Source organism: Petaurus breviceps, unplaced genomic scaffold, assembly GCF_028583685.1.
Source record: "Petaurus breviceps papuanus isolate PSGF00001 unplaced genomic scaffold, PetGlider_PUasm1.0 173, whole genome shotgun sequence".
NCBI classification, from domain to species: Eukaryota; Metazoa; Chordata; class Mammalia; order Diprotodontia; family Petauridae; genus Petaurus; species Petaurus breviceps.
In genome coordinates, this window is record NW_027185759.1 from 11,142,093 (window position 1) to 11,169,494 (window position 27,402).

A 27,402-nucleotide genomic window follows, 5' to 3' on the forward strand; every position below is an offset into this window, starting at 1 on the left:
ACATGAAGCAGAAAAGAGCCCTTTATGTAGGCATTGATGAAGGATGGTGAAGAAAGTCACAAATGTTCTCCCAGATCATGGGAAGCAGGACTTGGAGCTAAGAGAGGCCTGGGTTCAAATCTCTCTACTCACACTTAGCTTTGTGACTATTGGCAAGTCAACCCCCCTTCTAACCTCATCTATAAAATGGGAGTGGAGAGAGGGAGATGTGATAAAGTACTTTGCAAACATCTAGTATTAGAAACACTAATAATCATTGTTATACCCATCATTCAAGGCTTCCTTCAAATGTCACCTCCTGTGGGAGGGAAGCCTTCTCTGCTGCCCCCCTCTCTGACTCAAAGTTTTGTTAGTCATTATCTTCCTCCATTTTGTAGTATGTGTTTGTGGCTCTAACTATAAGTTTCAAAGCATCTCTTCCTTCTTTCAGTGCCTCAGAGATCACAGGGAGCTTCAGGTGTGGGGCCCCAGGTGTCCTGGCTGGGTGCTGTCAGCCTGCTCTTCTTCACCCTCTTTAGACCCACAGGAGTCTCAGGAGTGCCCCTAACACCTGATCTGGCTTGGCTTTCAGGTGAGCAAGATCAGCCTCGTTGACCTGGCAGGGAGTGAGAGAGCGGATTCCACAGGAGCCAAGGGCACACGTCTCAAGGTAAAATTAGTGTGACTCTGCTCTTTGAGAAGCCTTCCTCTGATTGTGTCTCCGGGAACAGAATGTTCAGGGTGCCCTTGGGAGCCTGGAACCCAGCATACTGTAGAGCCCAACCTCGAGGCAAGATTGGAGGTCTCCTTACTCCTGCCTCTTGGAATCTTGCCTCAGAGCCCAGCTCAGGGACCATCCTGCAGCCCTCCCCCTGTCACTGTTCCCCTTCTCTGTCTCTGTCTCTCTCTTTCCCCTCTCTGCTCCCCTCTTGCTTTCTCTCTCTCTTCCTCCTTCCTTCTCTCTCTCCTCTCCTCCCTCTCTTCCTCCCTCTCTCCCTCTTTCTCTCTCCCTCTTTCTCTCTCCCTCTTTCCTTTCTCTCCCTCCCTCTCTCAATTGTTTGCTTTGTATTTACTCACCTGTGTACCTACTGTATTCCCCTATAGAATGTACTTATTGAGGTTCCACCATTTCGTTTTTGTCTCTGTATTATTATTCCTAGTGCACAGAACAAAACCAAAGCTTAACACATTTATTGAGTTTAATTTCATGGAGGCCAAGGATTTTCCCCTTTTGGGAAGATGGCAGACCCACCAGGCATAAGGGAGGGAATAGAATGTTGGCCTGGGATTATAGGGCTTCCCTTAGAGTAAACTAGCCACCACGAGGGTCCACTCATTCCCCTGTGGTGGTCCTAGCAAGATGGAGTCTAGAACTAGGTATGAGGAATGAAATCAAATAGCAGTCGCCCTGAGCACTGCAGGATCTAAGGAATGGGAAAGAACTTAGGGTGAGTGGAATATCCAAATACGTAAAACCCTAGCAACAAAGTCAGTGCCATTTTCTAGGAGATCCTCATCAATTTCCCTTGGGGATTTGGATTTTCCCATCTTTGACAGATTGAGTACGGCTCTGGTCAGCTACAAATGCACATGTGTGCGTGCATGCACACGCACGCACGTCTGTGCACATGTCCATGAGTGCACACATTCCAGGCATGGGTGCTCACAGATGGGAGAGGGAAGGTCATATCTGGCGAACAAGTACATGGATAGGACTAGAATGCAAAGTGTTTGGTGGAGTAATGGAAAGGCAGTCTAGAAAAGAAAGACTGGAACCAGATTGGGAAGGGCCTTATAGACCAAATAAAGGAGCTTGGCTTTATTCTAGAGTGAATAGGGAGTCACTGAGGTTTCCTGAGCAGAGCAATCTCACACACGTGTGAGAGCACACACATACACGCTTCTAAAAGAAATCTATTTTGACTTGTTGTTAACATTGGGGCTTTCTTCTCTCCAACAGGAAGGAGCAAACATCAACAAGTCCTTGACCACACTGGGAAAAGTCATCTCTGCTCTAGCTGAAATGGTGAGTTTGACTCAAGGGCTCTTTTTTATTCAGGAGGACACTCTGGCTGTAGGCTCCACCATGCCAGCTCTGCTATGAGTCTAAGATAGGGGAAAAGATGATTTTAAGGCTTCCTGTGTCTGCCTTTTTGAAAGATCAAGTGTGAGAGTTTCCTGAAGATCTGGTAGGCCCCAGCCAGGTACAGTGCCAATTTTTTCTCTAGTTCAGCTGTGTGACATACAGAAATTTTTCAATAAGTAAAACGGCAGGTAGTCCTAGGGAGAAGTGAGTTGCTCATCCTGGATACCCCTCTCAGACCCTCTGAGAGCCAGGGTTTCCTTCTCTGAAAACTTCTATTCTTGGATCCAGTGACCTTCTTCTCCATAGGCCCATGGAACATGTGCTTTTCTGAGGACAGTTGGGGTTATTAGTGGAATCAGAAGTCTGAGTCAGCAGGAGCCCTTCCAATTCCTTCCCTTGGTTATTTTCTAATATGTGACAGACACCTGTTGAGACAGCCACATTTCTTTGAAACTTGCTTGCCAGGACCAGCATGAGGGAGAGGCAGCTGGTCCAGAGGGATGGTTTACTCTAGCAGTGCCAGCAATTCATTCTCCCATCTCTTGCTTTGGCCTCTAAGTCCTATCAGCTTTTCTTAGCTTTTCTAAGTTACTGTCTCTGTCTTTTTTTTCAGGATTCTGGACCAAACAAGGTTGGTGCCTCTGTTTCTTTTTCATATATGTTCTCTACTTAAAGGCATATCTTAGAGTACAAAAATAAGGCTTGGGATTAGGGAGGCTCATCCAACAGGAAAACCACTGGGCTGGAATTCCCCCAAGCTTGCACTTGTGCCCTTATCTACCGCTGTGACCCAGAACATTTATGGTTCTGTGCCTTGGTTTACTTTCCTGTAATGCCTGGAATTATTTCCTCCTCAGCCCATGGGGTGATTGAGATAAAACATAAAATGAACCAGGGCACTCATTTCAAATCATGACCCTATTTAAAATTAAGGTATGATGATGGATTATGGGAGACACTTTTCAAAACCTCCTAGATATCTTAAAGACAAGGTGCACAATTGGCAATGGGTGGACTTGGGTCCCCTTGAGTGAGGCCCCACAGCATCTGCTTGCATCCACTGTCCACTGCTCAGCTTTGTCCCACAGTGGCTTTGAGCTCCCTGGGTTCTAAACTATCTCTCCATGTGAGCAACGCAAAGACCTTAGCAGTGACCTCTGCAGTGACACCCAAGGACCACTCGAGGCTGTGGACCATCCAGCTCAGCTTGATGATTAGGAGACAAAGTGAAGAGATACCCATTACCCATATTCCAGGTGTACAAGGGCTCTCCTGAGCCTCAGAGGCCCTGTATTCCTGCCCCAGACAGAGGCTGTCAGCAGGGGCAGTGATGCTCTCTGTCTGCAGAGGAGGTGGCTGGGAATGACTGGCTTGGCCTCCATTGTGCTTCTTGTTGGTGCCTGGGCTTGGGCACAAGCCGCTTGGCTGGCCCACCAATCATCTGCCTCTCATACCCTTCTTTTACCTGCCAAGGTGCTCCCAGGCTTGACCTCCTTGGATGTTTCCTTTTCTTACTGCAGAATAAAAAGAAGAAAAAGACTGATTTCATCCCATACAGAGACTCAGTGCTGACCTGGCTCCTCCGGGAAAATTTGGGTAAGGAATCTTCTCTCGGTTCTGGGGCTTCCTATTCAGCCATCATAGTCTTCCTCCTGCAGCTCCCTGGCAAGGGACACCAAGCGGGCCTGCCTCCAGAGGAGGAGAGCACTTTGGTTTGCTACTTCCTTCAACCACCTTCAGGAAGGATTATGGGCCAATGGTTGGGAAAACTGTTACTCTCCGCAGGAGACAAGAAGAATGCAAACCTGCAAGCACATTTGGGGTCCAAGAGGCCTGGTCCAATTTCTAAGTCTTCTCAAGAACTGGGATTAGCCCCTTGGAATGCCATGAGCTAGAGGAGTGGGTGTGAGATGGGGGAAAGAGTCCTGGCTTTGGAGTCAGAAAACATGGGCTTAAATTTCACCTCTGATACCACCCTCTGGACACTGAGCAAGTCCCTTCAGGTCTCTGACACTTTGTCTCCTTTTCTGTAGGATGAGAGCATGGAAATAGATGGCCTCTGGGGTTGGGTCAACTCTAACTCTATGATCCTATGGTTCTAACCCACATATGTAGTAGCTGTAGGATTCTGGGAAAATTGCTTCCCTGCCCTGGGCCTCAGCTTCCTTATCTCTAGAATGGGAGTAGGTGAATGGTGTTGGACTAGGTGGCCTCTGGAGCCTGGACAGACCTAGCTTGATGATCCAATGCTAAATGATAGAAAAAGGGCCACACTAGAGCCTTGAAGGAGGATAAATGGCTTCTGAGATAGGTCTGGAGCTCTGTGAACTGGGATTCATTCTCAGCTGCACCAAAGACTCTGTGGATAATCACATACAATGGGACCTGAAGGGACAGTTCTGGGGTCAGAGGCAAACACATTGAAACAGGCCTGACCATGAGCTTCAGGAAGAGAAGGAGAAGGGTAGAGATCAACAGCCTGAGGATGGATTCTAGGACAGAGGTGGCAGGAACCTCAGGGGCTACCTAATCTGATCCCCTTGTTTTATAGAGGAAGAAAATGAGGCCAGAAAATGGAAGCAACTTGCTCAAGATCACAGAGGTGGCAAGAGGCTAGGAGATCAAGGAGAGGCTGGGGGATGTCAGGATACTGGGTGTCTCTGCAGATACCTGGGACCCTGATCTGTGGTAGTGAGGCAGAGACCCTGGCATAGGAGCTTAGGGTAGGGGGAGAAGGAACACCCTGGGGGCATAATGAGATTGGGGGGGATGAAAATGAAAGCCTTCATGCTAATGACTTAAAGGCATAATCATGGCTGCCAAGAATTATGGCATCTTTAACAAATGGTCAGAGGAAAGAGACCAATTACTCCAAGCTGAAGAAATGGACAATTAAATGTCCATCCAAGTCCCTAGTCAAAGTCCTATAACTGGCATTGACAGAGGGTTTTAGAGGTCACATGAGATCACATCTCTGCGGTGCCTGGCAAACCTTAAAGCAATGTAGATATGTCTGCTCCTACTATGTCTGGACAACAACATGGTATGTACAAGCTCCAAGCATTATTGTCCCCGTTTAACAGATGAACAAAACTGAGGTCTGGGCTTGCAGACTTTTAGGTAGCTAATAAGTCCTCAAGTCAACAAGCATTTATTAAGGACCTACTCTGTGTCAGACAGTGTGCTAAGAACTGAAGAAAGGAAGGAAGATTTGAACTCTGGTCTTTCTGACCTTCAAGTCCAGGAAGATTTCATCTGTAAAAAATGAGGGAGTCATGGCTGATGGTGTAAAATAAAAAACAAACGCTTCCATCTCTCTAGGAGGAAAGAACAGCAAATGATTGTTGGGACCTGCTTCCTCGTGGAGCTGTTCCTGAGATGTGGTGCTGAGGGTGTGTTGTTTTTTTCTTATCAGGGGGTAATTCCAGGACTGCTATGGTGGCAGCTCTGAGCCCTGCAGACATCAATTATGATGAGACCCTCAGCACCCTAAGGTAAGACCTGGGTGGGGGGGAGGATGGATAATCTTTGTCATCTATGCCGTCCTTGAGGGCAAAACAGTGAAGCATACGCCGTTTTAGGAAACTACCCCAGTTTCCATCCCATTCCCCCATCTTCACTGATTAAAATCCAATGAATGTCTCCCCTCAAAGACCCTTCACCTCAGGGAGGGAGCTCAGGGCTACAAGAAAGAGGGATGACAACAGGTCTTTTCCCTTGGTTCTATTTTCCATTCTACCCTAGCCCCAGACCCCTGCTTGAAAGCACAGTGGGTTTTCTTGGCTGAAGCCATAGACCCTGTTGGGAGAGGACAGATGGGATAGAAAGCATTGAGGTGCCTGAGAAGAAGAGGCTTGGCTGAGGGTGGGAGCCCCTGAATCAGAGAGATCACCTTAGGTCACCTGATGCTAAATCGTCCTCATCACAAGGACATTAATAGTCAACTTGGAGTCAACCAACCTGGATTCAAATGTTGATATCCCACTTACAATGTGTAACTTTAGGCAAATCCCCTTCTCTGAGCCTCAGTTTCCTTACTTTAAAATGAAGTCATTCTACTACATAGCCTTGAAAGTCATTTCCGGTTCTATGTTTATGATCCTATGACCTTGAGCAAGCCACACCCCTTCTCTGTGACCCTGTTTCCCCATTTGTAGGATGAGAGGGTTATTCTAAATGATCTCTGAAGTCTTTTTCAGTTCTAGATCTAGAAGCATGTGTGTGTGTGTGCATTCCTACGTATATGAGACAGACACTATAATCCCATCAATGACTCTACAAGAGTTAATGGAAGATAATTAGAAGTCATTCCATGATCTCTGCAGCAAATTCTAAGATAGGATTGTCTCCATATCAAGGTATACTTAGCCCAAACCAACCACATTCCTCCCATTTGGAACCTCAAAGTGTCTATTGTTTAACTCTGATTCCAAGGTAATTTGGTCTTTGATCTTACAAGTAAGTGGTCTGACTGTCTGACTGTCCACAGGCAGCTGATTCAGAAATGACTCCTGCACCTCTAATGAGTCATTTTCTGTCTCTTAAAACCCAAACCTTTCACTTTTGTGATGTCATTCAGAACCTCCAGAACCTTTTGGATCTGTTCTCCAAGAACATATTCCTGATGAATGGGCCCAATGCTTCTGCATAGCTCATCTATCTTTGGGCTTTCTCATGCCTTCTTTTTATTCTCTTTGCCAAGGTACCCAATTCTCACTTTTGTCCCAGTCACCAGGTATGAGATTTAATTCAGAGGCTCTTTCTAAATTGTCCCCTCTAGGACTGGAGTCCTTTTTTATTTTTGTTGTTACTCACTGGTTCTTTGGGCTCTCTAGTGAAGTCTCCAGACCCCCTCTCAAAATCATGCTTGTTGCCTACATTGTTGGCTGAAAGAATTGCTACATTTCAGTTAGAGGTTAATGAAAATAAATTAACTGTCCCCATCCAAGTTCACGGATCCCTTGGAATCTCTCCCTGGATAGGATCCTTGGACAGCTCCTGCTCTGGTGTGTAGGGCTTTTGTAGCTGCTTGTTCAAAGTCTCTGAAACTCCTCAAAGCCTCTTGCTTGTCCTTCCTAATGTCCTCACTGGTATATTTATTTAACTTCCCTGAGCTTCAGTTTTCTCAACTGCAAAATGAGGGCATTGGGTTAGATAGACTGAGGTCACTTAAATTTAGGATCCAATGATTGCTGCCTCGGAGACTGTTCAAGTCAGCAAAGCACCTTCGTGGTGTGACCTCTGGTTGGAAGTCTTCCAAGAAACAATGGGCGCTGTCTTCTCCACTGAATACGCCTCTCCTCTTTGCAGATATGCTGACCGGGCCAAGCAGATCCGGTGCAATGCTGTCATCAACGAGGATCCCAACAACAAGCTGATCCGAGAGCTGAAGGATGAGGTGGCTCGCTTGAGAGACCTCCTGTATGCCCAGGGGCTTGGGGACATCATTGACAGTATGTATCCTGCCAGCCTCCCTACTCCACATGGTCTATTTCCCCATAGAGTTCCACGTCCCTCAGGGCTGGGGCAACTGGACCTCAGACCTAAAAGTCCTAGTAAATCAGGACTCTTTCCAAAGGAGCCCAAACTGTCCCAAGATCTTCTATGGGAGTCTCTTCTTCCCTTTCTCCCTCCCTCTCTCTCCTCTCATCCCTTTACTGCTATATGGCCAGTGTTAAGTTGTTTGGCCTCTCCACTCATGCAAGAGTACCTCCTGGTTCCAAGAGATAAAGTGCAGTCCACACTCTGATTCCTAGGAATCAATTGCTCTGTCTCTCGAGTGAGCCCCCTTCCTTTGAAGGAGGAAGCCTGTTTAGAAAGGTAAGGGATTTCCCCAGGTTCTAGGGCTAGGTTTGTCACTAGCCAGGTGTGGAGTAGGTGCCAGAATGGACAAGAAAGGCCCTTTTAGGCAAGAGTTAGAACTTGATGGAGCTATGAGGGTGGGAGTGGGGGCAGGAAGAGAGCCCCAGCATGCCATCTGTCCTAAGCAGGCACCAAATGAAATAAAGTCCTACAACCACCAAGCTCACAGGGATGACTTTGTTGCCTCCAACTCCCAAGTCCTAGAGAGTTAAACCTGTTGTTTTGTTCTCTTTGTCTTTCTTGCCCACTTTCCCTTTCCTTACCTCTCTTAGCCAACACTCTGCCAGGAGGACCTAAATGTGTGTATTTCCCTTTGCTGATATCTCTGTGTGCTTCACTGCTTCTGAGAGAATCAGTCATTGGCAAGGAACATAAGTACAGCATGGGATGGGGACCCTAGATGGGCACTCCAAGGTCGGCAAATCATGGGCCACACTCAGGCTCTGGCATCCCCATGGCAATAGATACCTGTCCTCTTACTCAACAATCCTTCCCCTTCCTGTCACTTTCTTGCATCTCCTTACAATTGGCAGGTCCATGGGATGAAAGGGAAGGAGTCCAGAGCCACATGTTCTGCCTCTCTCAACCTGGGTGAACTTAGACAAGTCACTTTAACTTTGGAGGCCTCAGTTTCCTCATGTCAAATGAGGATTCTAGACTAGATGAACTCTAAGGCTCCTTCTAGCTCCACATCTAGGATTCAATGACTGTAGGAAGAGGAGGGTCCTGCTGCTTCTAAAAGCAGATTGAGGAAGGCAAGGGCATGAAAGTTACTGGACAATGGAGGGGTAACATCACTGTCACCTTCCATGCTGGCCCAAAAGGCAAAACTAGAATAATGGGTGGAATCTGCCAAGAGGCTATTTTGTCTCTATGTAAGTAAAAACCCACTCACAATTACAGCTTCCCAAAGTGGAATGGGCTGGCTCAGAAGGGCATTCCTGCTCATTGGAGGACCACTGTTTGGGACAGTATAGGAAGGGTTCCTGCTCAACTTTCAGTTGGCCTTTAGGGCCCCTTGTAGCTCTTTGAGCAGCTCAAGGCTGACCTCCTGTTCTTCCACAATCATTACTGATCCCTCAGGGACTCCATCGCTTGCTATGATTCTATAGGTCAGGAGTCCCCTAACATTTGTGGGGAAGACTTGTTCCTATTCTCCATTGACCCAGATCTGGGTCAATGGAGAAGTCTGGGATTGGGAGTGGAAGAGGTTCTGCTAGTCAGGCAGTGGACAGAGAGGCTTGGGGAGAAGTGACTTTGAATGGCAGATATTTTCATCAGGAAGCAAGATGAAAGCATGACTGACTGTTGGATGCTTGAAGCCAATCCAGTTTAATTCTATAACAAGCATTAATTAAGCCTCTACCATGTCTGAAGTATCATACTTGTTATTGAGGATACTGAGACAAAAGCTGAACAGACCCTGCCCTCAAAGAGCTTATGCTCTGATCAATCCATTTGTGGTTATCAAGCCTCCACTCTGGGCTAGGCACTGTGCTAGACTACTCCAGGTTCCTCTCCCTTCCATGAGCTCCCATAAACTCCTGCTAGGGATTCTAAGACAAAAAGAAAACAGGTCCTGACCTCAAAGGGCTTATGTTCCAATTGATCAATCAATTAATCAACAAGGATGTATCAAGACCCTATTATGTGCCATATACTTGCTAGATGCTGGATATACAAAAGCAAACACAAAAAGACCCCTGCCTTCAAGGGACTTACATTCTACTGTTAGGATAAAGAAAACACGTACATATTTGGGTAAATCCAAAGTATTTGCGTACATTGGCTAGTGGTTGGAGAACTGGCCTTGAATTCAAGTCCCAGTTCTGACATGTACTAGCTACGTGACCCTAAGCAAGTCATTTAACCTTGATAGGTTCTAGGGAACTCTCAAAGACAGTGTTTCAGAAAAGGTGTCAATCTATATTAATAGAAGGAATTTCCTCATCTGGAAATTCACTATACTAATGAAATCACAGGTTCCTGTTCCTCAATACAAAGTAATTTCCAGAGGGAGAGAGAGCATTAATTGGTGGATGTCCTGTAGAAAGTAGAGCTTGAGTTAAACTTTGGAGGAGCTTGGGGAATTCGAAGGGGTGAGGAACCATGACAATCATTCCTAAAGGAAATGTGAAGGGTTGGGGTGGGGAGGTGGCAATCAGCCAAGCTGACCCTCAGGCCTACATCACTGGGGTCCTTGCCCCTCCCTCCAGAAGCCCATTTATAGTCCTGGCTTTTCTGTGAGAATTTCACTGAAGGCAGGAGGCACCAGCTCAGTTTGAGGCTGGAATGTAGAGAAAGACCCTCAATAGTCATATCAAGCCACAAGTTCTTCCAGACAGGACCTTCTCCAGTTGTTCTTTGATGCTGATGAGAGACATGAAGTAAAATTCAAAGCAAGTCTCTTCCTCTTCCTTATCATCACGGCACAGAGGTGACCCTGAGGTCCCAAAGCAGGTACCAGGAAAGCAGAAGGTCTAGAGGTCTCTACCATGCAGGAAAGACCTTGATCAAATCATCCCCAGGCATTGAGGAAGCATCCACTATGGACATCCCCTAACTGAGCCCTGGTCCAACTAAGGATGTTAGGGCTCATCACTGGAGGGTAGATCCTGGGGAGAAGTCTGGAAATTTTGACAACAAAAGCTAGTTTGCTAGATTACAGCAAGAGGAAGATTTGGGGAAGAGAGGCATTGGCCAAGCTTTGTTAATACTGATCAGCACAAAACCAGACAGACCAGACCTGGGAGACTGCTTATGGCTCATTCCTCAGCTTGCTATCTCCCTTCCCATGGGCAGCCAGCCCTTTTTTGCTGAGCCCAAAGTGAGTCCACTCTGAGAGGAGAGAGAGTCACAACATAGAGGCTTCTTTAACAAGCTTGGTCCTTTAATGAAGACCATTTCAGGGTCTTGAAATAAGCTTGGTCAGAATGGGAATCAAAGAATGCTGGAGCTTAGAAGGGACTATGGAGATCATTTAGTTCAAACTCCCCCCTTTTAGGCTGCAAGGAAACTGAGGTCCAGAGAGTTTGTGACTTTCCCCAGGAGACACACAGCAAGTCGGTGACAACTCTGGGACCCAGAGTCTCCTGGCCTAGCCCTGTCCCCACTCACTGCCTCTGACTCTGGGCCTGTCCAAGAAATGCTTTGGGCACCCTCTCCAGAGCCCAGGAACCACAGGGGAACATCTGTTTTCCTAAAGAACTTTTGGTGAAACAATCTCCATGCTATAGCTATGTTTGCTGCTGCTGCTGCTGCTGCTGCTATGTTGCTTCTGGTGCTGCTGCTGCTGTCCTTGTTGGTGTCTGCTAGGGCTGGCATGGGAGCAAGTTCTGATTACTGGCCATACAGCTGTTTGGGGAGGGGCCCACATGTGCACTAGTGAACTGCCTTTAGGAGATGCTGGGGCACCAGAGAAGTAATGATGGTGGTGCCATTAGACATGAGATAACATCTTCCTTGGCCTAGAGCTTGAGCTTGCATGGCTGATAGTCCTGCCGCCTGGGCCTGCGTGTGTCCAGTCAAGGTGAGCAGTGGGATCACACCTTAGCTCCAGGGCAAAGACCCAGAAATTCAATCTTTGATCACTAGTCCCAGGAAAATGGGAGAGCTACACACTCAGTAGTCCACGTGCATCCTTTGGTGACAAAGGAGAAATCCTAGACTGAGCACAGTTCTCTGTTTTTTCTGTGTCTGAAACAGCCTGCAGTCTCATTAGCTCACCAAGATTGGATTTCTTTGCCCCTCTGGACCAGATTCTTAGCGCTGCCCCCAAGTGTCTGGTGAAGGGAACTCCTCCATGGTGGACTATATGGCCTGTTAGAGGAGGGGAGACCTCACATGCCAAGTGTTGTCAGTTAAATAAGGTGCTCAACCTAAAAAGAGGAAAAGAAAGTCCCCTCTCCAGCTCCTCCAGAGCATTTCCCAAGAGGGTCATTGAGCCTTTCTCTAGAATCTAATGAAATGGACATGGCCATGGAACATGGTGTCAAAGAAGGGTTAGAGACTGTGGAATTCTAAGTTACTTCCCCAATGGGCTAAAAGCACATCTCACCAGTAAGAGTGACTGAGGCACGAGTCTGAACTCCTCCAAGAAGGGAACCAAGTGGGGCAGCTAGGTAGCACAGTGAGTAAGAGCACCAGCCCCAGAGTCGGGATGACCTGGGATCAAATCTGAGCTCAGACACTTAGCACCCACCCAGAAACACCTGGTCATGTAATCTTGAGCAAGTTACTTAACCCCAATTCCTTAAAAAAAAGAAGGGAACTAAGTGAAAATTGATGTCACTTTGGGCTAGTGTACAGGAAGGAAGTAGATGTTGCCTAGGAAGTGTGGTAAGTATCTGGGAAGCAGCTGGGAGATGATGGGGAAGAGAAGCTAGAAGAGGAAAGAAGGCAGGGTCCTGGGCATCACTGAGAGCCAAAAGGTGGGCTTAAGCAAGGCTACCAAGCCATACCAAGGCCACAAATGGCTAGCACAGGTGTGAAGGAATACCCTTTATGTGCCAATTCTGAGAGAGGCCAACCCTTGTCATGCAATAATGGAGGCTAACTGACTTGTCTGCAATGGCAGCTTATGAGTTGGAGAGTTAGGCCGAGCCATTGACCCCCCACCCCCACCACCCACCCAGGATACAGAGACACAGCTAGAGCTTTGTGGATGAAGGCCTTCATTGACCAGCTGGCAAGCTTGTGTGGTCATTGATGAAGTGGTGACCGTCAGGCACCAAAGCTTAGGTGAGAAGGTGGTGGGCAGCCTTCTCTTGGCCAGAGGAGGAAGGAGAAGCCCAGAGTCTACAGAGCTAAGAAGAGAGGCCAGCCTAGACATGGCAGGGATCGCTGTGTGCCTGCTTTCTTTGTTTTGGTTTTTAGCATTCTCTTTGCTTCACCTTGTTGCTTTTTCCCAACTACGTTTTTTTTCTTTTTTCTGCTTTTTTCCCTCTTCCTTCTGTCTGTCTGTCCCCCTCCTTCTTCCCTTCCTCACCATAGACATGTCCGACTTTGAGAACAATAATGGTAACCCTGGCGTGGCAGAATTGAGTCAACGCCCTGACAATCTCTCCACAGTGACCAACGCCTTGGTGGGTATGAGCCCCTCATCTTCCCTGTCGGCCTTATCCAGCCGAGCGGCCTCTGTGTCCAGCCTCCATGAGCGGATGCTGTTTGCTCCGGGCAGTGAAGAAGCCATTGAGAGGCTTAAGGTGAGTGAAGAGAAAAATCTCTGCCTCAGTTGACTGGATAGAAGCGTGATAATGCTAGAGCACTGGGCTTGTAGTCAAGGTGATCTGGGTTCTAATCCTGCCTTGGACATCAGTTGTGTGACCTTAGCCAAGGCATTGATCCTTAGTTTCCTTGCTGTAAAATGGAGTCACCAAAAGTAGCATCCACCACACAGGACTGTCATGAGTATTAAGCAGTATAATGCAAGCGAGGGGCTTTGCAAATCTTAGAATGCTATGTAAATGACAGCTAAGATGACTTTGGGACAGCGAGTGATCCCTCAGGGAGCTATGCGGTGCGGTGGATAGAGTGCAGGTCCTGGAGTCAGGAGGAACTCAGACACTCCCTGGCTGTGTGACCCTGGGCAAGTCTCGACCCTGTTTGCCTCAGTTTCTTTATTTGTAAAATGAGCTGGAGAAGAACAGCAAACCACTTCAGTATCTTTGCCAAGAAACCCTCAGATGGGATCACAAAGAGTCAGACACAACTGAAAAAACTCAACAGCAACAAAAGAAATCCCAAAGTTAATCATCATGCATTTATCAAGTCCCCTTATCTGCAGACACTGTGCTGAGACAAAGAAAAGGCAGACAGTCTTGGTCTTCCAAGGACTTCTGCTCTAATAGGAGGGGCCAGCACCGACTAAGTGAAGGTCGTGGTCTAGAGTAGAAGGCACCAGAAAGTTGGCCAAGAGAGTCTCAGATACCATGGTTCACCTGAACCTCACGCTAAACCTGCTCCTGGGAGTAGCTCCATTTTATAGAAGAAGAAACTATAAAGCTCAGAGAAATTCAGGGACTTACCCAAGGTCACACAAATAAGAAGTATCCCTAGAGGAAGGATTGAAAGCAGCTCTTCTTGTCTCAGTCTAACTTTTTATGCCCCACGCCATGTCTAGGCTCTGGCTGTACAATGAGAGAGAGTAAAGAGGCATGAAGATACTGCTACCCAGAGAAACTCAGACAAATCAGCTGGTTTGCAATATTTGTCTGAGCTCCATCTACACTTGACAGTATCTCCCTGACATTTCTGGGACTAGTGGGTTATAGGTCCTTGCACAAACCAGAGAGTGTCACCCACCAAAACCAGTTCCCATGTGATCTTATAGAGATAGAGGCAGGGATGGTCTACTGGGTCTACTGCCTGACTTCTGGTGGTCCCTGAGAGTATGAAAACAAACCCTAAACTTCATGATTTTAAGAAACTTGAAGGTGTCTTGAGCCACCATAAGACCAAGTTCTTCTCTTCCCCTTCTTCCTAAAACTATTTTTTCCCAAAAGTCAATTGTATTTCATTGTGTAAGAAAAGACCATTTTTTCCTTCATATTCCTCACTGCATTCTTTATCACATCTGTTTCTCTTTCTTCTTCCCAGTTTTTTGGACTCATCCTCCACTTTATCTTGTGCAGAGTCTAACCATCTCAAAAGCCAATGAGAAATTGAGTCAGAAATCTATTTTGTTCACTTGGTCTCCTATATTCAATCTTCTGAGAGATATCTGGAAACTTGACCATTAAAAAAACCCCAAACCTGTTTATCTGGCTATTTAGCAGTGCATAGGCCTCGCCCCAACATTGCTGCCTTCCTTGACTTCCTTCATTGTCTCTCCTTTTGTATGGGCCCATCCTACTCATGCCCTTCACTCCCTCACTCAATCTGCCCACATACTGTGTCCCTGCAGGAGACTGAAAAGATCATCGCTGAACTGAACGAGACCTGGGAGGAGAAGCTGCGCAGGACCGAAGCTATCCGGATGGAGAGGTGGGCATCCTGGGAGTCACAAGCACCTTGTCTGGGGCCCTGGGGCACTGACGGCTCCATGCTGGGAAATGGGCACAGCAGGGTAGCAGTTCCCTGTTCTCTAACAAGTGACAACCAGCTCCCTGTGGCACCAATTGGTAGAAGAGGTACAGATGAGAGCCTCCTCAGACACTTTCCCAAATGCTCACCTCCAATGGAGTTCAAATGGTTTTCCAAAGGGAAGCCAAGAAGGAGCTGTTTGGGCTGGATTGGCTGGATGGAGGGGATATAAGGGCACATGTCCTATGAACCCAGCTGCTTAACTGCAAAGACAGAATTCAAATCTGGGTCTTGACTCAGTCTAGAACCTCTGAAGTTTACTAGCTGTGGGACTATGGACAAGTCTAGCACATTCCCAACTCCACTCTATTGCCTCTGGGGGACTTCTTTTTACAGAGACGGACATCTCATAAAAGTCCAAGGTCAAAAAGCTGGTTTGAGGAAAATATGGGACCAGAGTCCAGATAACTCCTGTTTCCTAAAACACAGAAGTATGTTTTAGTCTAGCTTTAGTCTAGCCTCTAGTCTAACCAATGTAACTTCCTCTTCCCACTAAGAAAATGCTTCTCCTATCCCTAAACCCAGGACCCAGTGCCTTCTGCCAATAGCAAAAACAAACTTATTGGCCTAAATGAGGGTTCAATTTCAGTCGTTCTAGATGTGTTTACCCAGTCAGCTCAATTAACCAGTCAATCAAATTTGCTTGGACATTTATAAACATTTTTCAACCAAATTGACTAAGTTTGCTAGCATCTACCAGCTGGGGTTTGGGGTCCTGTTCACCTCAGAATCCATAACCCTTCAGAAATACAAAAAAAACACTGGATGAATCTGACAGGAGGGAATTAGAAGGAAAAGATAACATGCCTTTTAATGGATAGCATATTTAGTTAAATATAGCCTCCCTTAAAGAAAACGCAAAATAGGCAATAAGAGCTCTTATATATGCGGGTAGATTTGTGGACAATTATTCCCATTGCCAAAGGGCTTTTTGCCAGGATAGAGAGGGGAGGACCTTGAAACAGAGCTCCCCTCCTGTAGTCAATAATTTATTTACAAATCATTATAGATCAGCAACAAGGGGGTGATGGTCCCTCCTGGAAGGAATGCTCATGCTTGACTGAAGGCAGCACAGTACAAAGGAAAGCGTGCTAGTCTTGGAGTCTAAAGCCCTGGGATCTATTCAGAACTCTGATGCCTGTTAAAGTCACCTATCCTCTGGGAGCCTTTGTTTCCTCATCCAAAAAATGGGGAGGTTGAACTAGATCAGCGGTTCTTAATCTGGGGTCTCCTAGCCAGTCATATATATGTTTTTAGCATATATATATATATATGCTAAAAGCTGTAGTTCAACAAAATTGTTTCCTTCATAATCATATATATATATATATATGCATTTAAAAACCATGATCTTGAGAAGGGATCCTTGACTTCACCATACTGCCAAAGGGGGAATCCATGACGCACACCAAATGAAGAACTTCTGAAGTAGATGACCTCTGGGCCCTTGCAGCTCGCCATCTCTGATCCTTCCTTCTCCATCAGACTGCATCTGAAGTATTGTGTTCAGTTGTGGGCACCAATTGGAGGAAGGAAATTGATAAACGGGAGAGAATCCAGAGGAGGGGTGACTATGACACTAAATAGCATTGGATGCATGCCACATATAAATCAGTTGAGGAAATGGGGGTTATATAACCTGGAGAAAAGAGGACTCAGGGGGAATGTGAGAGCCTCGCTCAAATATCTAGATGGCTGAGCTGGAGGAAACAGACATGCTCAGCTTAGTCCAAAGGGGAAGAATCAGAATCACTGAGTGGAAGCTGCATGTACGGTTCATACAATGAAAACCTTCCCAACACTGAGAGCTACCCCGAGTGGAGTGGGCTGCCTTGTGGGGGAGGGAACCTCTTTGGAAGTCTTCAAGATTAGTTGGTGAGTTGTACTGGGGATTCTTTTTCAGGTGTGAATTAGACTAAATGGCCACTGAGGTCTTTTCATCTCTAGAATTCTGTGATTCATGAGCAGGATGGTAACTGAGGCAGGAAAATCTAGAGATAAAATGTTAATGGCCATTGACAGTTGGGAATCAGTGAGAAATGATAATTTCTGAGAGTTTAAGGCAATGAAAAGATAAGATTTGAATTCTGATGAAAATGTCTTTTTTATAAGATGAGTCACACTTGTGGTCTCCAGTTGCTTGACTGATGGTCAGGAGGCTGACCTTGTTTCACCTTAGGTCTAAAGTTTGTATTCCTTTGACCCATTTTTTTTACCCTTTCCTAGTCTTTGGGTCTCTGATCCCTTGGGTCTCATGGCTCTTTCTGGACTTTCTCTACCCACCCAACCTCTCATTGGTCTGAATGTCAGGCCATGACCCATGCTGATCTCTGACTTTAGCTTCTGTCTTTTTCCAGGGAGGCTTTGCTGGCTGAAATGGGTGTGGCCATGAGGGAAGATGGTGGCACCCTGGGTGTGTTCTCTCCCAAAAAGGTAGGAGAAGTTTTCAAGATCACTCTTTCTCTCTCTCCTGGTGATGTGTTGGCTTGGGGATCAAGGAGGCTTTGGTAGAATTTGGCATCAGGCAGATCAGTGGAACTCAATTCTGTCATGGTATGTCCTCATGGCAAATCTCTTTCAAGAGAAGAAAATATGACTGTGGTTGTTCTATTTTTTCAAATCTCAGTCCCGAGACCCAGCCAGTATTGAGTAGCAGTTCCAAGGTTGGGGCTATCAAAACAGGAGGCTGAATTTCTATAGTCCTTCCAGATTCACAGAATATCAACCTTGCTGTAGCCCTGGGAGGTAGGAGGGCACAGCAAGTAGGATAATTTCCATTTTACAGATGAGGAAACTGAGGCTTGAAGAAGCTACATGAATTTGCTGTTTACTATTCTTAGTCCAGTGACCTCCATGCCTTTGCATAGGTTGTCACTTGTCCTCGGAATATTCAAACCACGGCCACACTAGGTTTTCCTATACAGTGACCTGGTCATGTTGCACCTCTTCTCAAAATCTTTCAACAGCTCCTTCCTGTCTACTGAGGCAAGTTCAAGAGCATAGCTGCCCATAAGGGGAAGTTTGGTATATAAAGGATAGCTAGGTGGTACAGTGCTAGACCTGGAGTCGGGAAGACCTGAGTTCAAATCCAGCCTCAGATACCCCTTCAGCTTCACACTATCCGTGTAAACTTAAGCGAGTCACTTAATCTCTGTCTGCCTCAGTTTCCTCCACTGTAAGATGGGGATAATAACAGTGCCTGCTTCCCAGAGTTGTTGTGAGGATCAGATGAGTTAACCTAAATAAAGCACTTACAGTGTTATAGAAATGCTAGCTAATATCATCATCATTGTGAAGGGGAGTCATGTGCAATGTATTTGTGTAACTACATCTCTTTGCCCCCAGTTCATTTCGTTAAAGAACTGATTGACTTGATCCTTTTGTACTTTTCAGTTGACTTTTGTCAGACTGCTTGCATTATGTTGATCTCTCTCTTCCATCTTTTTAGCCTCTGCTGCTTAGCCCCTGGGGTTTATTCCTAGAGAGTGTTGGGGTGTATTCCCCAAGGCAGGTTGGTGTGGTGTTGAGCTGCAGCTCTGGTTGAGATGTTGCTGATAAGGTCAATGGTTTGGAACTCTTATAGCTTCTGGTGGTGACTAGGGATAAAAAATTGGTCACAGCACATCTGGTGAATGCAGTGTGGAGAAGAGATCATTCAAAGGCACCAAGGTCCCCCTAGGCTCTCCTGTAGACAAATCTATATACAAAATGTTTCATCTGTGTGGCATTTATGCCTGCCTCAAATATCTTTGCCTCTCTCATTGACCCTCTGAGATAGGATAGGGATTTTGTCTGTATCTTTGGTACATGGCTATATAAATTTGATAGAGAATAGCCCTCCAAATTTGAGTGAAATCCCTAGGAGATTATTTCCCTAGAAAATCCCTGCCTTCATAGGTACTCAAAAGGAATACTGGGGCAGAGGCAGCCCTCCTTCCTCTTCACTAGTTGTGTGACCTTTGGTAAATCATTATGTTTTTGTCAGCTGGCAAGTGAGGGGAGCCTGGATATCTAACATTCCTTCCAGCTCAAAATCTAATTGGATGATCCCTGCTTCTTGGGAGGACATTTAGATCACTTTCTACCCCGGGAGCAAATGTTTCAAAATGTGCTATAAGCAAGTATCCTCAGATTACTTGGTTAAACCTTGGTCTCCTGAAGTGTGCTGATGCTTTCAATATGGCCAACGGTCACCACTGAGAAGGGACAGAATTTCCCCCGAGCTCTCAGTTTCTTCCATCTGGCTCTTTCTCTTGATGGAAGTTAGACCTGTATCTGGAGTACATAGAATACCAACTGGGAATTATATTCATTCAGAACTTCTCCAATTCTTCCCCAAAGTGGGGTTTGCTAGATCGACTGGATTATCTTTCAGCCCCTTCAGGCTTCCCTGGGGTGTGAAGATTTGCCAGGGACTTTCATTGTTGCTGTTTTTAAAAACTTCCAAATTCTTGAGGTTTCCATATGAGATTCTTGCCCGGGGTCTGGGGCAATGTATGTGAAGTTTCAGCAGCAAAGGATAAAAAGTGAATGGGAGAGTAGCAGCCTTGGAGAGATAGGAAGACCCAAGCTCCCAGAAGGAATCAAGAACAGAGAGGAATGTTATACATTCTGTTGGATGGGAAAACAATCTGTCTAATGCAATTTGGGGCTTCCAGAACTGAGGTGATCATCTGACTGTCCTCTATTCTGTTCAGACTATATCCAGAGTATTGTGTAAAGTTTCTGGGTACCACTGTATAGGAAGAACAAAATTCAAAGTATAGCCATCAGGATTGGAAGGTCCTGGAATCCCCTGGGCTATTTAACCTGGAGAAAAAAAAGATTTAGGCAGGACATTGTAGCTGAACTACCTTCAAGAACTTTGAAGAACTCTCATGTGAAGAGGGACTAGACTCATGTTGACCCCAGGGGACTGAACCAGAGCAACATTTGGAAGTCAAAAAGGCAGAATGAGTCTTGATGTCAGGCAAAACTTCCTCCTAATTAGAGCGGTCCCAAAGTGGAATGGCCTGCCTTGAGAGTTGGTGGCATCCCATCCCTGGAGATTTTCAGCCAAAGCTGGATACACATTTGTGGAGTATATTGTAAAGGAAAGTCTTTGAGAGGGTAGTAAGTTTGTCTAGAGGGCCGGTGAAGACCCTGCCAATTTTGAAAAGCTGTAGATCTGTAAGTCCACAATTGTAGAACATGCAGGAGCCTGGTGTGAGAGTGATCAAGGCACAGATAGCTGTGTGCTCATTGTGGAGAGAAATGAGGAAACAGGAACCGAGAAGAAAGGAGTAAGGATGGGAAGCCTCATTTCATACACTGATGATGTATTCCAGTAGGACAAGCAGATGGAGAAGGAGTTTGGGAAAGCCAATCTCTAAACCAATACGGACACTTAGCAACCACAATGGGTGCTCCCCATTAGAGCTCTGGACTCCACTTCGTAAGGTGGAAGGCAGAGTACCCTCTCAAGGACACCTGGATAGTGCCAAAGCATGAGCTTAGAGAAAGTCCCAGCCCCTTTACTGCCTGTTGGTTAATATTGGCACCTTTGTCAGTAGGAAAGTGAGAGTCACAGAACGTGTTGCAGATGTGAAAACTTTCAGTCTTCTTTACTACTGTTTGGACTCAGTCATCTGTTGGAGATCCTTCCCACACACAAGATTCTTCCATAGCAGAGAATTACACCCTTCCCTCTCAGTCACATCCTTCCCTCTCCATCACTCATCAAACCTTGCCTTCAGGCAGCCAGAATTTTTCTGTCCTTTGCAATTTTCCCTCCCCAGAAGCTTGGTAGTCTGAACTGACTACTGGGACTCAAGGTCAGAAGACTGAAGGAACTTGAAGAATTCCAACTGGGTTTCTAGAAGCTGAGTTCACCCAGAAAATACCCTGGGTAGTTATGTGGCCAGCAGAGATTCCTGAGAAATATTCTGCAAGCAATGGAGTATGGGCTCTTAGGTTTCTGTACATGCATGTGGTGCTAAACTCAGGCCTAAACAATGGATTGCTTGTGACTGATTGGATTAATAGGCTTTCAGAGATGTTGGGCTGAAAACTTGGAAGAAATTGTTCTTTATGTTGTAAGATTATAGCTCCTTTTGCAAGCCCTTTACTGTCATGGTCTTCTGTGTGTGTCTTTTGTTTCTCTCTGTGACTACTTTAGGGAAGTAATGAGCCCTCCCTTTACCAAGGGCAGTAACTAGATAGATCATTGGGCAACTCTAGGTGCAGAAAGTACCCAGATGAATGCTTAATTCACAATCTCCCTGCAGAAAAGAATATTCATCTTTCTTCTTTCTAGACACCTCATCTTGTCAACCTGAATGAAGACCCTCTGATGTCAGAGTGCCTTTTGTACTACATTAAAGATGGAATAACCAGGTGAGACTGCACCTCTAGGAAAGCCTTCTGTCACCCATATAAGTAGCTGAGCCATGATGGCAGCTGCCTTGTCCTTACTTGAGGGTAATATTCTGTTTGTCCATGCCCATGGGCTGGGGAAGGGGCACATCCCTATCATCTTCCACCATTGCTCTTATCTTCTCTTCTTCAGTCAAACCCCAAGATTTCTGTCACAAGGATGGCAGTTTTCTTAGTACACCATCTATGGATGATTGGGGGGAGCGTTCTTTTGTGGGGGAAGGGGGAGATTTCACTAGATGAGTCTTAAGGCTCCTCCTTGCTCTGGCACTCTCATGCAGGTAAAATGCAATGTCACTTATTCAATTAAATAAGCATTTATTAAGTGCTGGCCTTGTGATAGAAACTAGAAACACAAAAAAAGGAAAAGCAGATCCCACCTTCTGGGCGACTATAACATATAAAGGGGTATAAACATTGTCAGGAAAGCATTGAGGAAAAGGATTGGTGATCACATCGATGCTTTGGAAATCTTGTTTTACATTCAAAGTTGATAGTGTGCAGCCTCGTCATCAGTCTGAGGTAGTCAAGCATTTGGTGGGATATCGCTAGCACCGGGTTCCCTTTGTGACTAGACTCAAGCATGAAGTACAGGATCAGAACCATGGTCAGGGCTTCAAAACTAGGAACAAACTGGAGGATGCCACTTGCTGGCCAACTGAGCCACAGACCAGCCAAGGCTGAGCAGAATTCCCCAGAAGTTTTCTCCATCCTGAGAAGGAGAAGCTGCTTCTGTGGCCTGGGTCCCTCTGTTTTCCCATGAATAACAAACGTAAACATGCACGGGTCCATGTCCTCTTGATCTGCTCTGTTGGTATACTTCAATGGAGGATGTGGACCTCTTCTCAGTGATACAAACACATCCCCTCATGTTCCCTCCATTTCTCTGGCCTTCATTCCTTGCAATCCTTGCAAGGGAGTGTCCAAACGTCACTGAACATTCTAAACACCCTTCTTGTTCTAATTCTTAGGATCATGTTGCAACGAACAGGTTACCTTCTCTTTGCATTTCTCAATCTCTCTCCATTCTGAGGGTGGGAATAAACTTGCGCAGCAGTGGCACTCTGTAATGGGTCATAGGCAGAGAAGGCTAACAACCTGTGCCTCTGTATTTAGAGTTGGCCGGGAGGATGGAGAGAGGAGACAAGACATCGTTCTGAGTGGGCACTTCATAAAGGAAGAACACTGCATTTTCCGGAGTGACAGCAGGGCTGGCAATGAAGGTATCCCCTAATCCCAATGCTGTTTGCTGACTTTGCATAACACCTCATCAGCTTTTACCTGCCTTTCCAATGACCTTCAAGTTTCCGAGTTCTCTTTCTCTTTGACTGAAGGCCTTGTTGGGATCCATGTCGATGAATTCAGTTGAATCCCATTCAACAAGCATGGATTTAGCAAGAACTGTTAGGTGCAACAGACACAAAGACAAAAATGAAAGAGCTCTTGCTGTCAAGGAGCTTCCATTCTCCTGGAAGGGGAAATACAGCATATACACAGGAAAGGGGAAAGAATCCTGACAGCTAAGGGGAATCAGTAAAATTTTGTCGGGAACCTTGAAGGAAATTATAGCTTCTAATAAGTGGAAGTGAGGAAGGAGAGCATTCCATCCAGGGCAGCCAGCCTGGGCAAATACCCAAAGGCAGGAGGTAAAGTGACAAATTTTGGAAAGCCTGATTAGGCAAATTAATAAATTATCAAGAAATTAGTATTTATGGTGTGCCACTGGGCATGCAAAGAAAGACTTAAAAAAGGCCACTGCCCTCAAGGATCTCACATCGAATGAAGGAAAGAGCATTCAAAATAGGTTTGGTGGGAACATGACATGAGGAACAATAATATGCAGTAAGCCTGGAAAGCCCATGAAGGACCTTGAATGCCAACTCTCAGTCCAGGATCCTGAGGTCCTGTGATAGAGTTTCCACCAGTCTCCTTTCTATCAAGACAGGTATCGAAATGCAACCTGACTTTATGGGCAGGTCAAATATGGGGCTGGGGATTTCCATCTCATTTCCCTCCAATAAGTCAGGCTCTTATCACCCCCTTTGCATGAGTTTCTTGCCAAGACACGTCTCAGTGGAAGTGTGGATGGTTCCTTACTGCTCTTCCCCCCTACACTGATCAATGGGAAACAAGCAGAGAAAAAGAAGCCTTGGGATAAGGAATCGTGCTGCCCTGCTGGCTGCTGCTGAAATAAGGAAACCGAAGGAATAGCCCAGGAAGGTGCCTGCACCGGGTGTCATTCTGTAGCAATATGGCATCTGGAAATAAGAGGCATCATGGGGTGGTCAAAAGAGTGCAGAACTGGAATTGGGAGATCTGGTCCCAGCTCTGCGTTATCTTTGGTCTGGCCATCCAAGGCTCTAGCCCTTTCCTGGCCTCTATTTCCTCATCTGTGGAAGGAGAGGCTTCTACAGCCACTAATGCCTGTCCTAGACCCAGTGTTCTCTTTTCTTTGAGCCCAAACAAGTAGCTCTGAGAGGGTAGATCTCAGGACCCCCGGCAGAGAGCAGGGATGAACCATTGGGCACCTGCCTTCTTTAGTCATGTATAAGATTGGCAGCCACCTAGTGGCATGGACTTACAATCAGGAAGAGCTGGTTTAAATCTCTCCTTACACACCAGCTGGGCAAATCACTTCCTTGTCTGTGCCTGTGTTTCCTTATCTGTAAAATGAAGGTGCTGAACTTCCTTCCAGCCCTAAATCTATGCTTCCATGTCCCCAGTCCTGACTGAGGGCTGGGAGCTCTGAGAAGGGCACCAGGAGACTCAGTGAGCACGGGATGAAACCATGCAGATCCTGGTGAGTGTGGGAGACAAGAATCTCCAAAACAGATCACTGAGAAACTTTTATTTTTTATGTCAATGTTTAGGGGAAAAGTGTTTGTCACAGTCCCCCAGTCTCCATAATTACACAGAACAATTACTTGGCATCTGCCATGGTGACCCACATACTTGACATAAGATTCTCAGATTATTAAAGCAGAGTCAGTTCTAACTTCTCACAGATCATGACCAGTGTTGATATCAAAGACAGGGAGGACTCACACACACATACCTGTGTCATGCCGATTGTTCCTTCATAAAACTCTGGTTGACTCTATTCAGTAAGAATAGTCATGTAAGAACACTAGCTCTGAAGTTTTAGGATCTGGGTTCAAATCCTGCTCTGTCACTGTTTATTGGTATGGACTTGGGCTAGTCATCTATGCTTTCTGGGCCTCAGTTTCCTCCTCTGTAAAATGCAAATGATCATGATAATATCTTCCATACTTGCCCCTTCCCCCAGGGTTGTTGTAAGGATCAAAGGAGCCAGTGGGCAGAAAGTGCTTTGCAAATCTAGGTTTCTCCGCTCTTATTCTAGGACCACAGAGGGAACCTAAAATGCCCTCCAGTCAAACATCCTCTGTTTACAGAAGAGTGTATTCAGGCCCAGAAAGGTACAGATATAGAGCTAGGAGGGAACACACAGGCAATGTAGCCCAACTTCTGAATTTTACAGATGAGAAAATGGAGTCCCAGAGAATGGAAATGACTTATCCAAAGTCACTATCCTTGATAGCAGAGCCAAGATTCAAGCCCAGGTCCCTTGGCACCAAGTCTTGAACTCTTTGCCATGTCACCACTCTGGCTCCTTCCATGTAAACCTCTTAAGTTTATCCCCATGTCAAACCAGTGACTTCAGATGCAACTGAGAAACATAAATGGTCCAGTACCTCAGGAAGTCCTGTGTCCCCAGCACAAGATCACATATATTAGAACTGGAATCAGTCTCAGAGGCTATAAAGTCCAACCCTCTCACTTTACAGCTGAACAGAGAGAATGAGACTTGCCCAAGGTCACGTGGGTAGGAAGTGGGACAGTCAGTATCTGAACCCAGATCCTCTGACCCCAAGTCTGCCACTGCTATCCTTGTGATGAGAACAACACACACATCAAGTTCCCACTCCCCACTTTAGGAGAAAGGACAAAGACTTTGGGCAGCCATTCCCCTTCCAGAGACATCATTGCAGGGATTTGAAAACCTACCCTCTCCCCAGTTTTGGTAAAACTTAGATGACATTTCGGTTGAACTCAAATTGATTTCAACCATCTTTAGAATGCCCCAACATTCAGTACCCTCCCCACTCAGGCCTCCTGACTGACAGAAGCATCCTCTCTGGGACGACTGAAAGGAGCCACAGCCCCGACACTGACATCGTTTCTATTTCTTCTCTGTCCTTCTCCCCTTTCGGCTCCTTTCTTTGTTTCTTTCCTGTAGCAGTGGTGACCCTGGAGCCATGTGAGGGGGCAGACACCTATGTCAATGGCAAAAAAGTGACAGAACCAAGCATCCTACGATCTGGTAAGTTCTATCTCTCCCTCTGGAGAGGGGGCCCCACTTGTCATGGAGAAATGGGACCTGGACCACTGTTTATGACATTTTCATCACATGGAAATTCATTCATTCAACAGTTATCAAATGGCTCCTATGGACAAGGTCATGTGCTGGGTCCTGTGAGAGATCAATAGATGAATCCATAAAACAGTGGTCCCTGCCCTCATGGAGCTCCCAGTCTAGTAGAGAAGATTACAGGTCTAGAAATGACATCATAAGTACAATATTGGTACTGGAACTGAGGCCACTTTTCCTCAAAAGGGGAAAACATAATTTTTCCCTAAAGCATTTAACCAAGTCTCCCATGTCATCCTGGTAGAGAGAGGTGACCTAGGCAATGACACAGCAATGTTAATTTAGAATTCATCAAATGTGGGATCTCAAAGAATAACCATCTCAAAGCTCACCATCGTTTTAGCAAGAAGTCTCCAGGGGTGGCTAGGTGGCACAGTGAATAGAGCACCGACCCTGGAGTCAGGAGGATCTGAGTTCAAATCCAACCTCAGACACTTAACACAACTAGCCATGTGACCTTGGGCAAGTCACATAACCCCAATTGCCCTGCCCTCCTCCCTCCAAAAAGAAAAAAAAAGTCTCCAATGGAGAGCCCCATGACTCTCAGTCTGATTCTGTGTGCTCTAAGATTTTTTTTTTACTTTTAAAAATAATTATTTGTGTATCTTCTTTTTAATTTATGGAATAAAACAAGCATTTGCTTTTTTTTATCAATGACTTGGATAAAATGTATAAATAGCTTGCTTGGCAAATTTGCAGATGACAAGATATGGGGAGGAAGAACAAATACATTGGATGCCAGAAACAGAATCCAAAAAGATCTAAAAGAGCTTGAGCTTTGGGCTAGACCCTACAAGCTGTAATCTATATGTTTGTTGAGTTTATTGAGAAGCACTTGAACTTAGTGCCTGGTTAGGAAAGATAAAGCAAGTTGGAACTTTCCAGATTGAACATCTCTCCTGATGTTGCCACACACAGGCAAATTCCCCTCCCTGCCTCAAGCCCTAACAAACATATTGTGTCCCAGAGTCTCTACTCCTCCATTCCCTGGACTGAATTTGTCTTAAAAGATGAGAGCACATTTGGGAAACTTGGCCTCATTTCAGCTCTGCCAGTAAATTCTCTCCAGAGGTCCATGTTTCTGTATTGCAACAGTTGCCAATGATGTTGACGACATTCATAGCAGCAGATGTGGCCCCTTTCTGATCTAGAGAGGAGGGCTGGCCATGATGCCTTGATGCCTTGATTTCTCAGCCTCTTTTCTCATACCTTGACAGGCTGCTGATTCTCCTTGGTCCCCCTACACTGCGGGCGACCTCCCAGTTTCCTTAGGCCAATCTTGCCTTTTATTTTGCTAACAGGAAATCGAATTATCATGGGGAAGAGTCATGTATTTCGATTCAACCATCCTGAGCAGGCTCGGCAAGAGCGCGAACGGACCCCATGCGCAGAGACGCCTGCAGAACCAGTAGACTGGGCCTTTGCCCAGCGTGAGTTACTTGAAAAACAAGGCATTGATATGAAACAGGAGATGGAACAGAGGTGAGGAGCACTGCGATGGGATGGGGTGGGGTGGGATGGGGTGGGT

The 27,402-nt window shown here is 46.0% G+C and overlaps 1 protein-coding gene across 16 annotated transcripts in view; it reads left to right on the forward strand.

Annotated features, from left to right (window-relative positions):
- The window catches only part of KIF1A (kinesin family member 1A), a 187,690-nt gene that overhangs the window by 72,106 nt on the left and 88,182 nt on the right, over positions 1-27,402 (forward strand). For 6 of the 16 annotated variants that reach the window (XM_069083392.1, XM_069083394.1, XM_069083395.1 and 3 more), the window contains exons 8-21: positions 572-649; positions 1,940-2,005; positions 2,679-2,696; positions 3,586-3,661; positions 5,481-5,559; positions 7,376-7,518; positions 8,200-8,226; positions 12,920-13,131; positions 14,832-14,911; positions 17,368-17,443; positions 21,306-21,385; positions 22,541-22,647; positions 25,683-25,766; positions 27,176-27,356. In XM_069083392.1, the coding sequence (XP_068939493.1) occupies positions 572-649; positions 1,940-2,005; positions 2,679-2,696; positions 3,586-3,661; positions 5,481-5,559; positions 7,376-7,518; positions 8,200-8,226; positions 12,920-13,131; positions 14,832-14,911; positions 17,368-17,443; positions 21,306-21,385; positions 22,541-22,647; positions 25,683-25,766; positions 27,176-27,356 (1,307 nt within the window). The remainder of the gene's footprint in view (positions 1-571; positions 650-1,939; positions 2,006-2,678; positions 2,697-3,585; positions 3,662-5,480; positions 5,560-7,375; positions 7,519-8,199; positions 8,227-12,919; positions 13,132-14,831; positions 14,912-17,367; positions 17,444-21,305; positions 21,386-22,540; positions 22,648-25,682; positions 25,767-27,175; positions 27,357-27,402) is intronic. The other 10 variants (XM_069083396.1, XM_069083397.1, XM_069083401.1 and 7 more) reach the window with 2 other exon arrangements.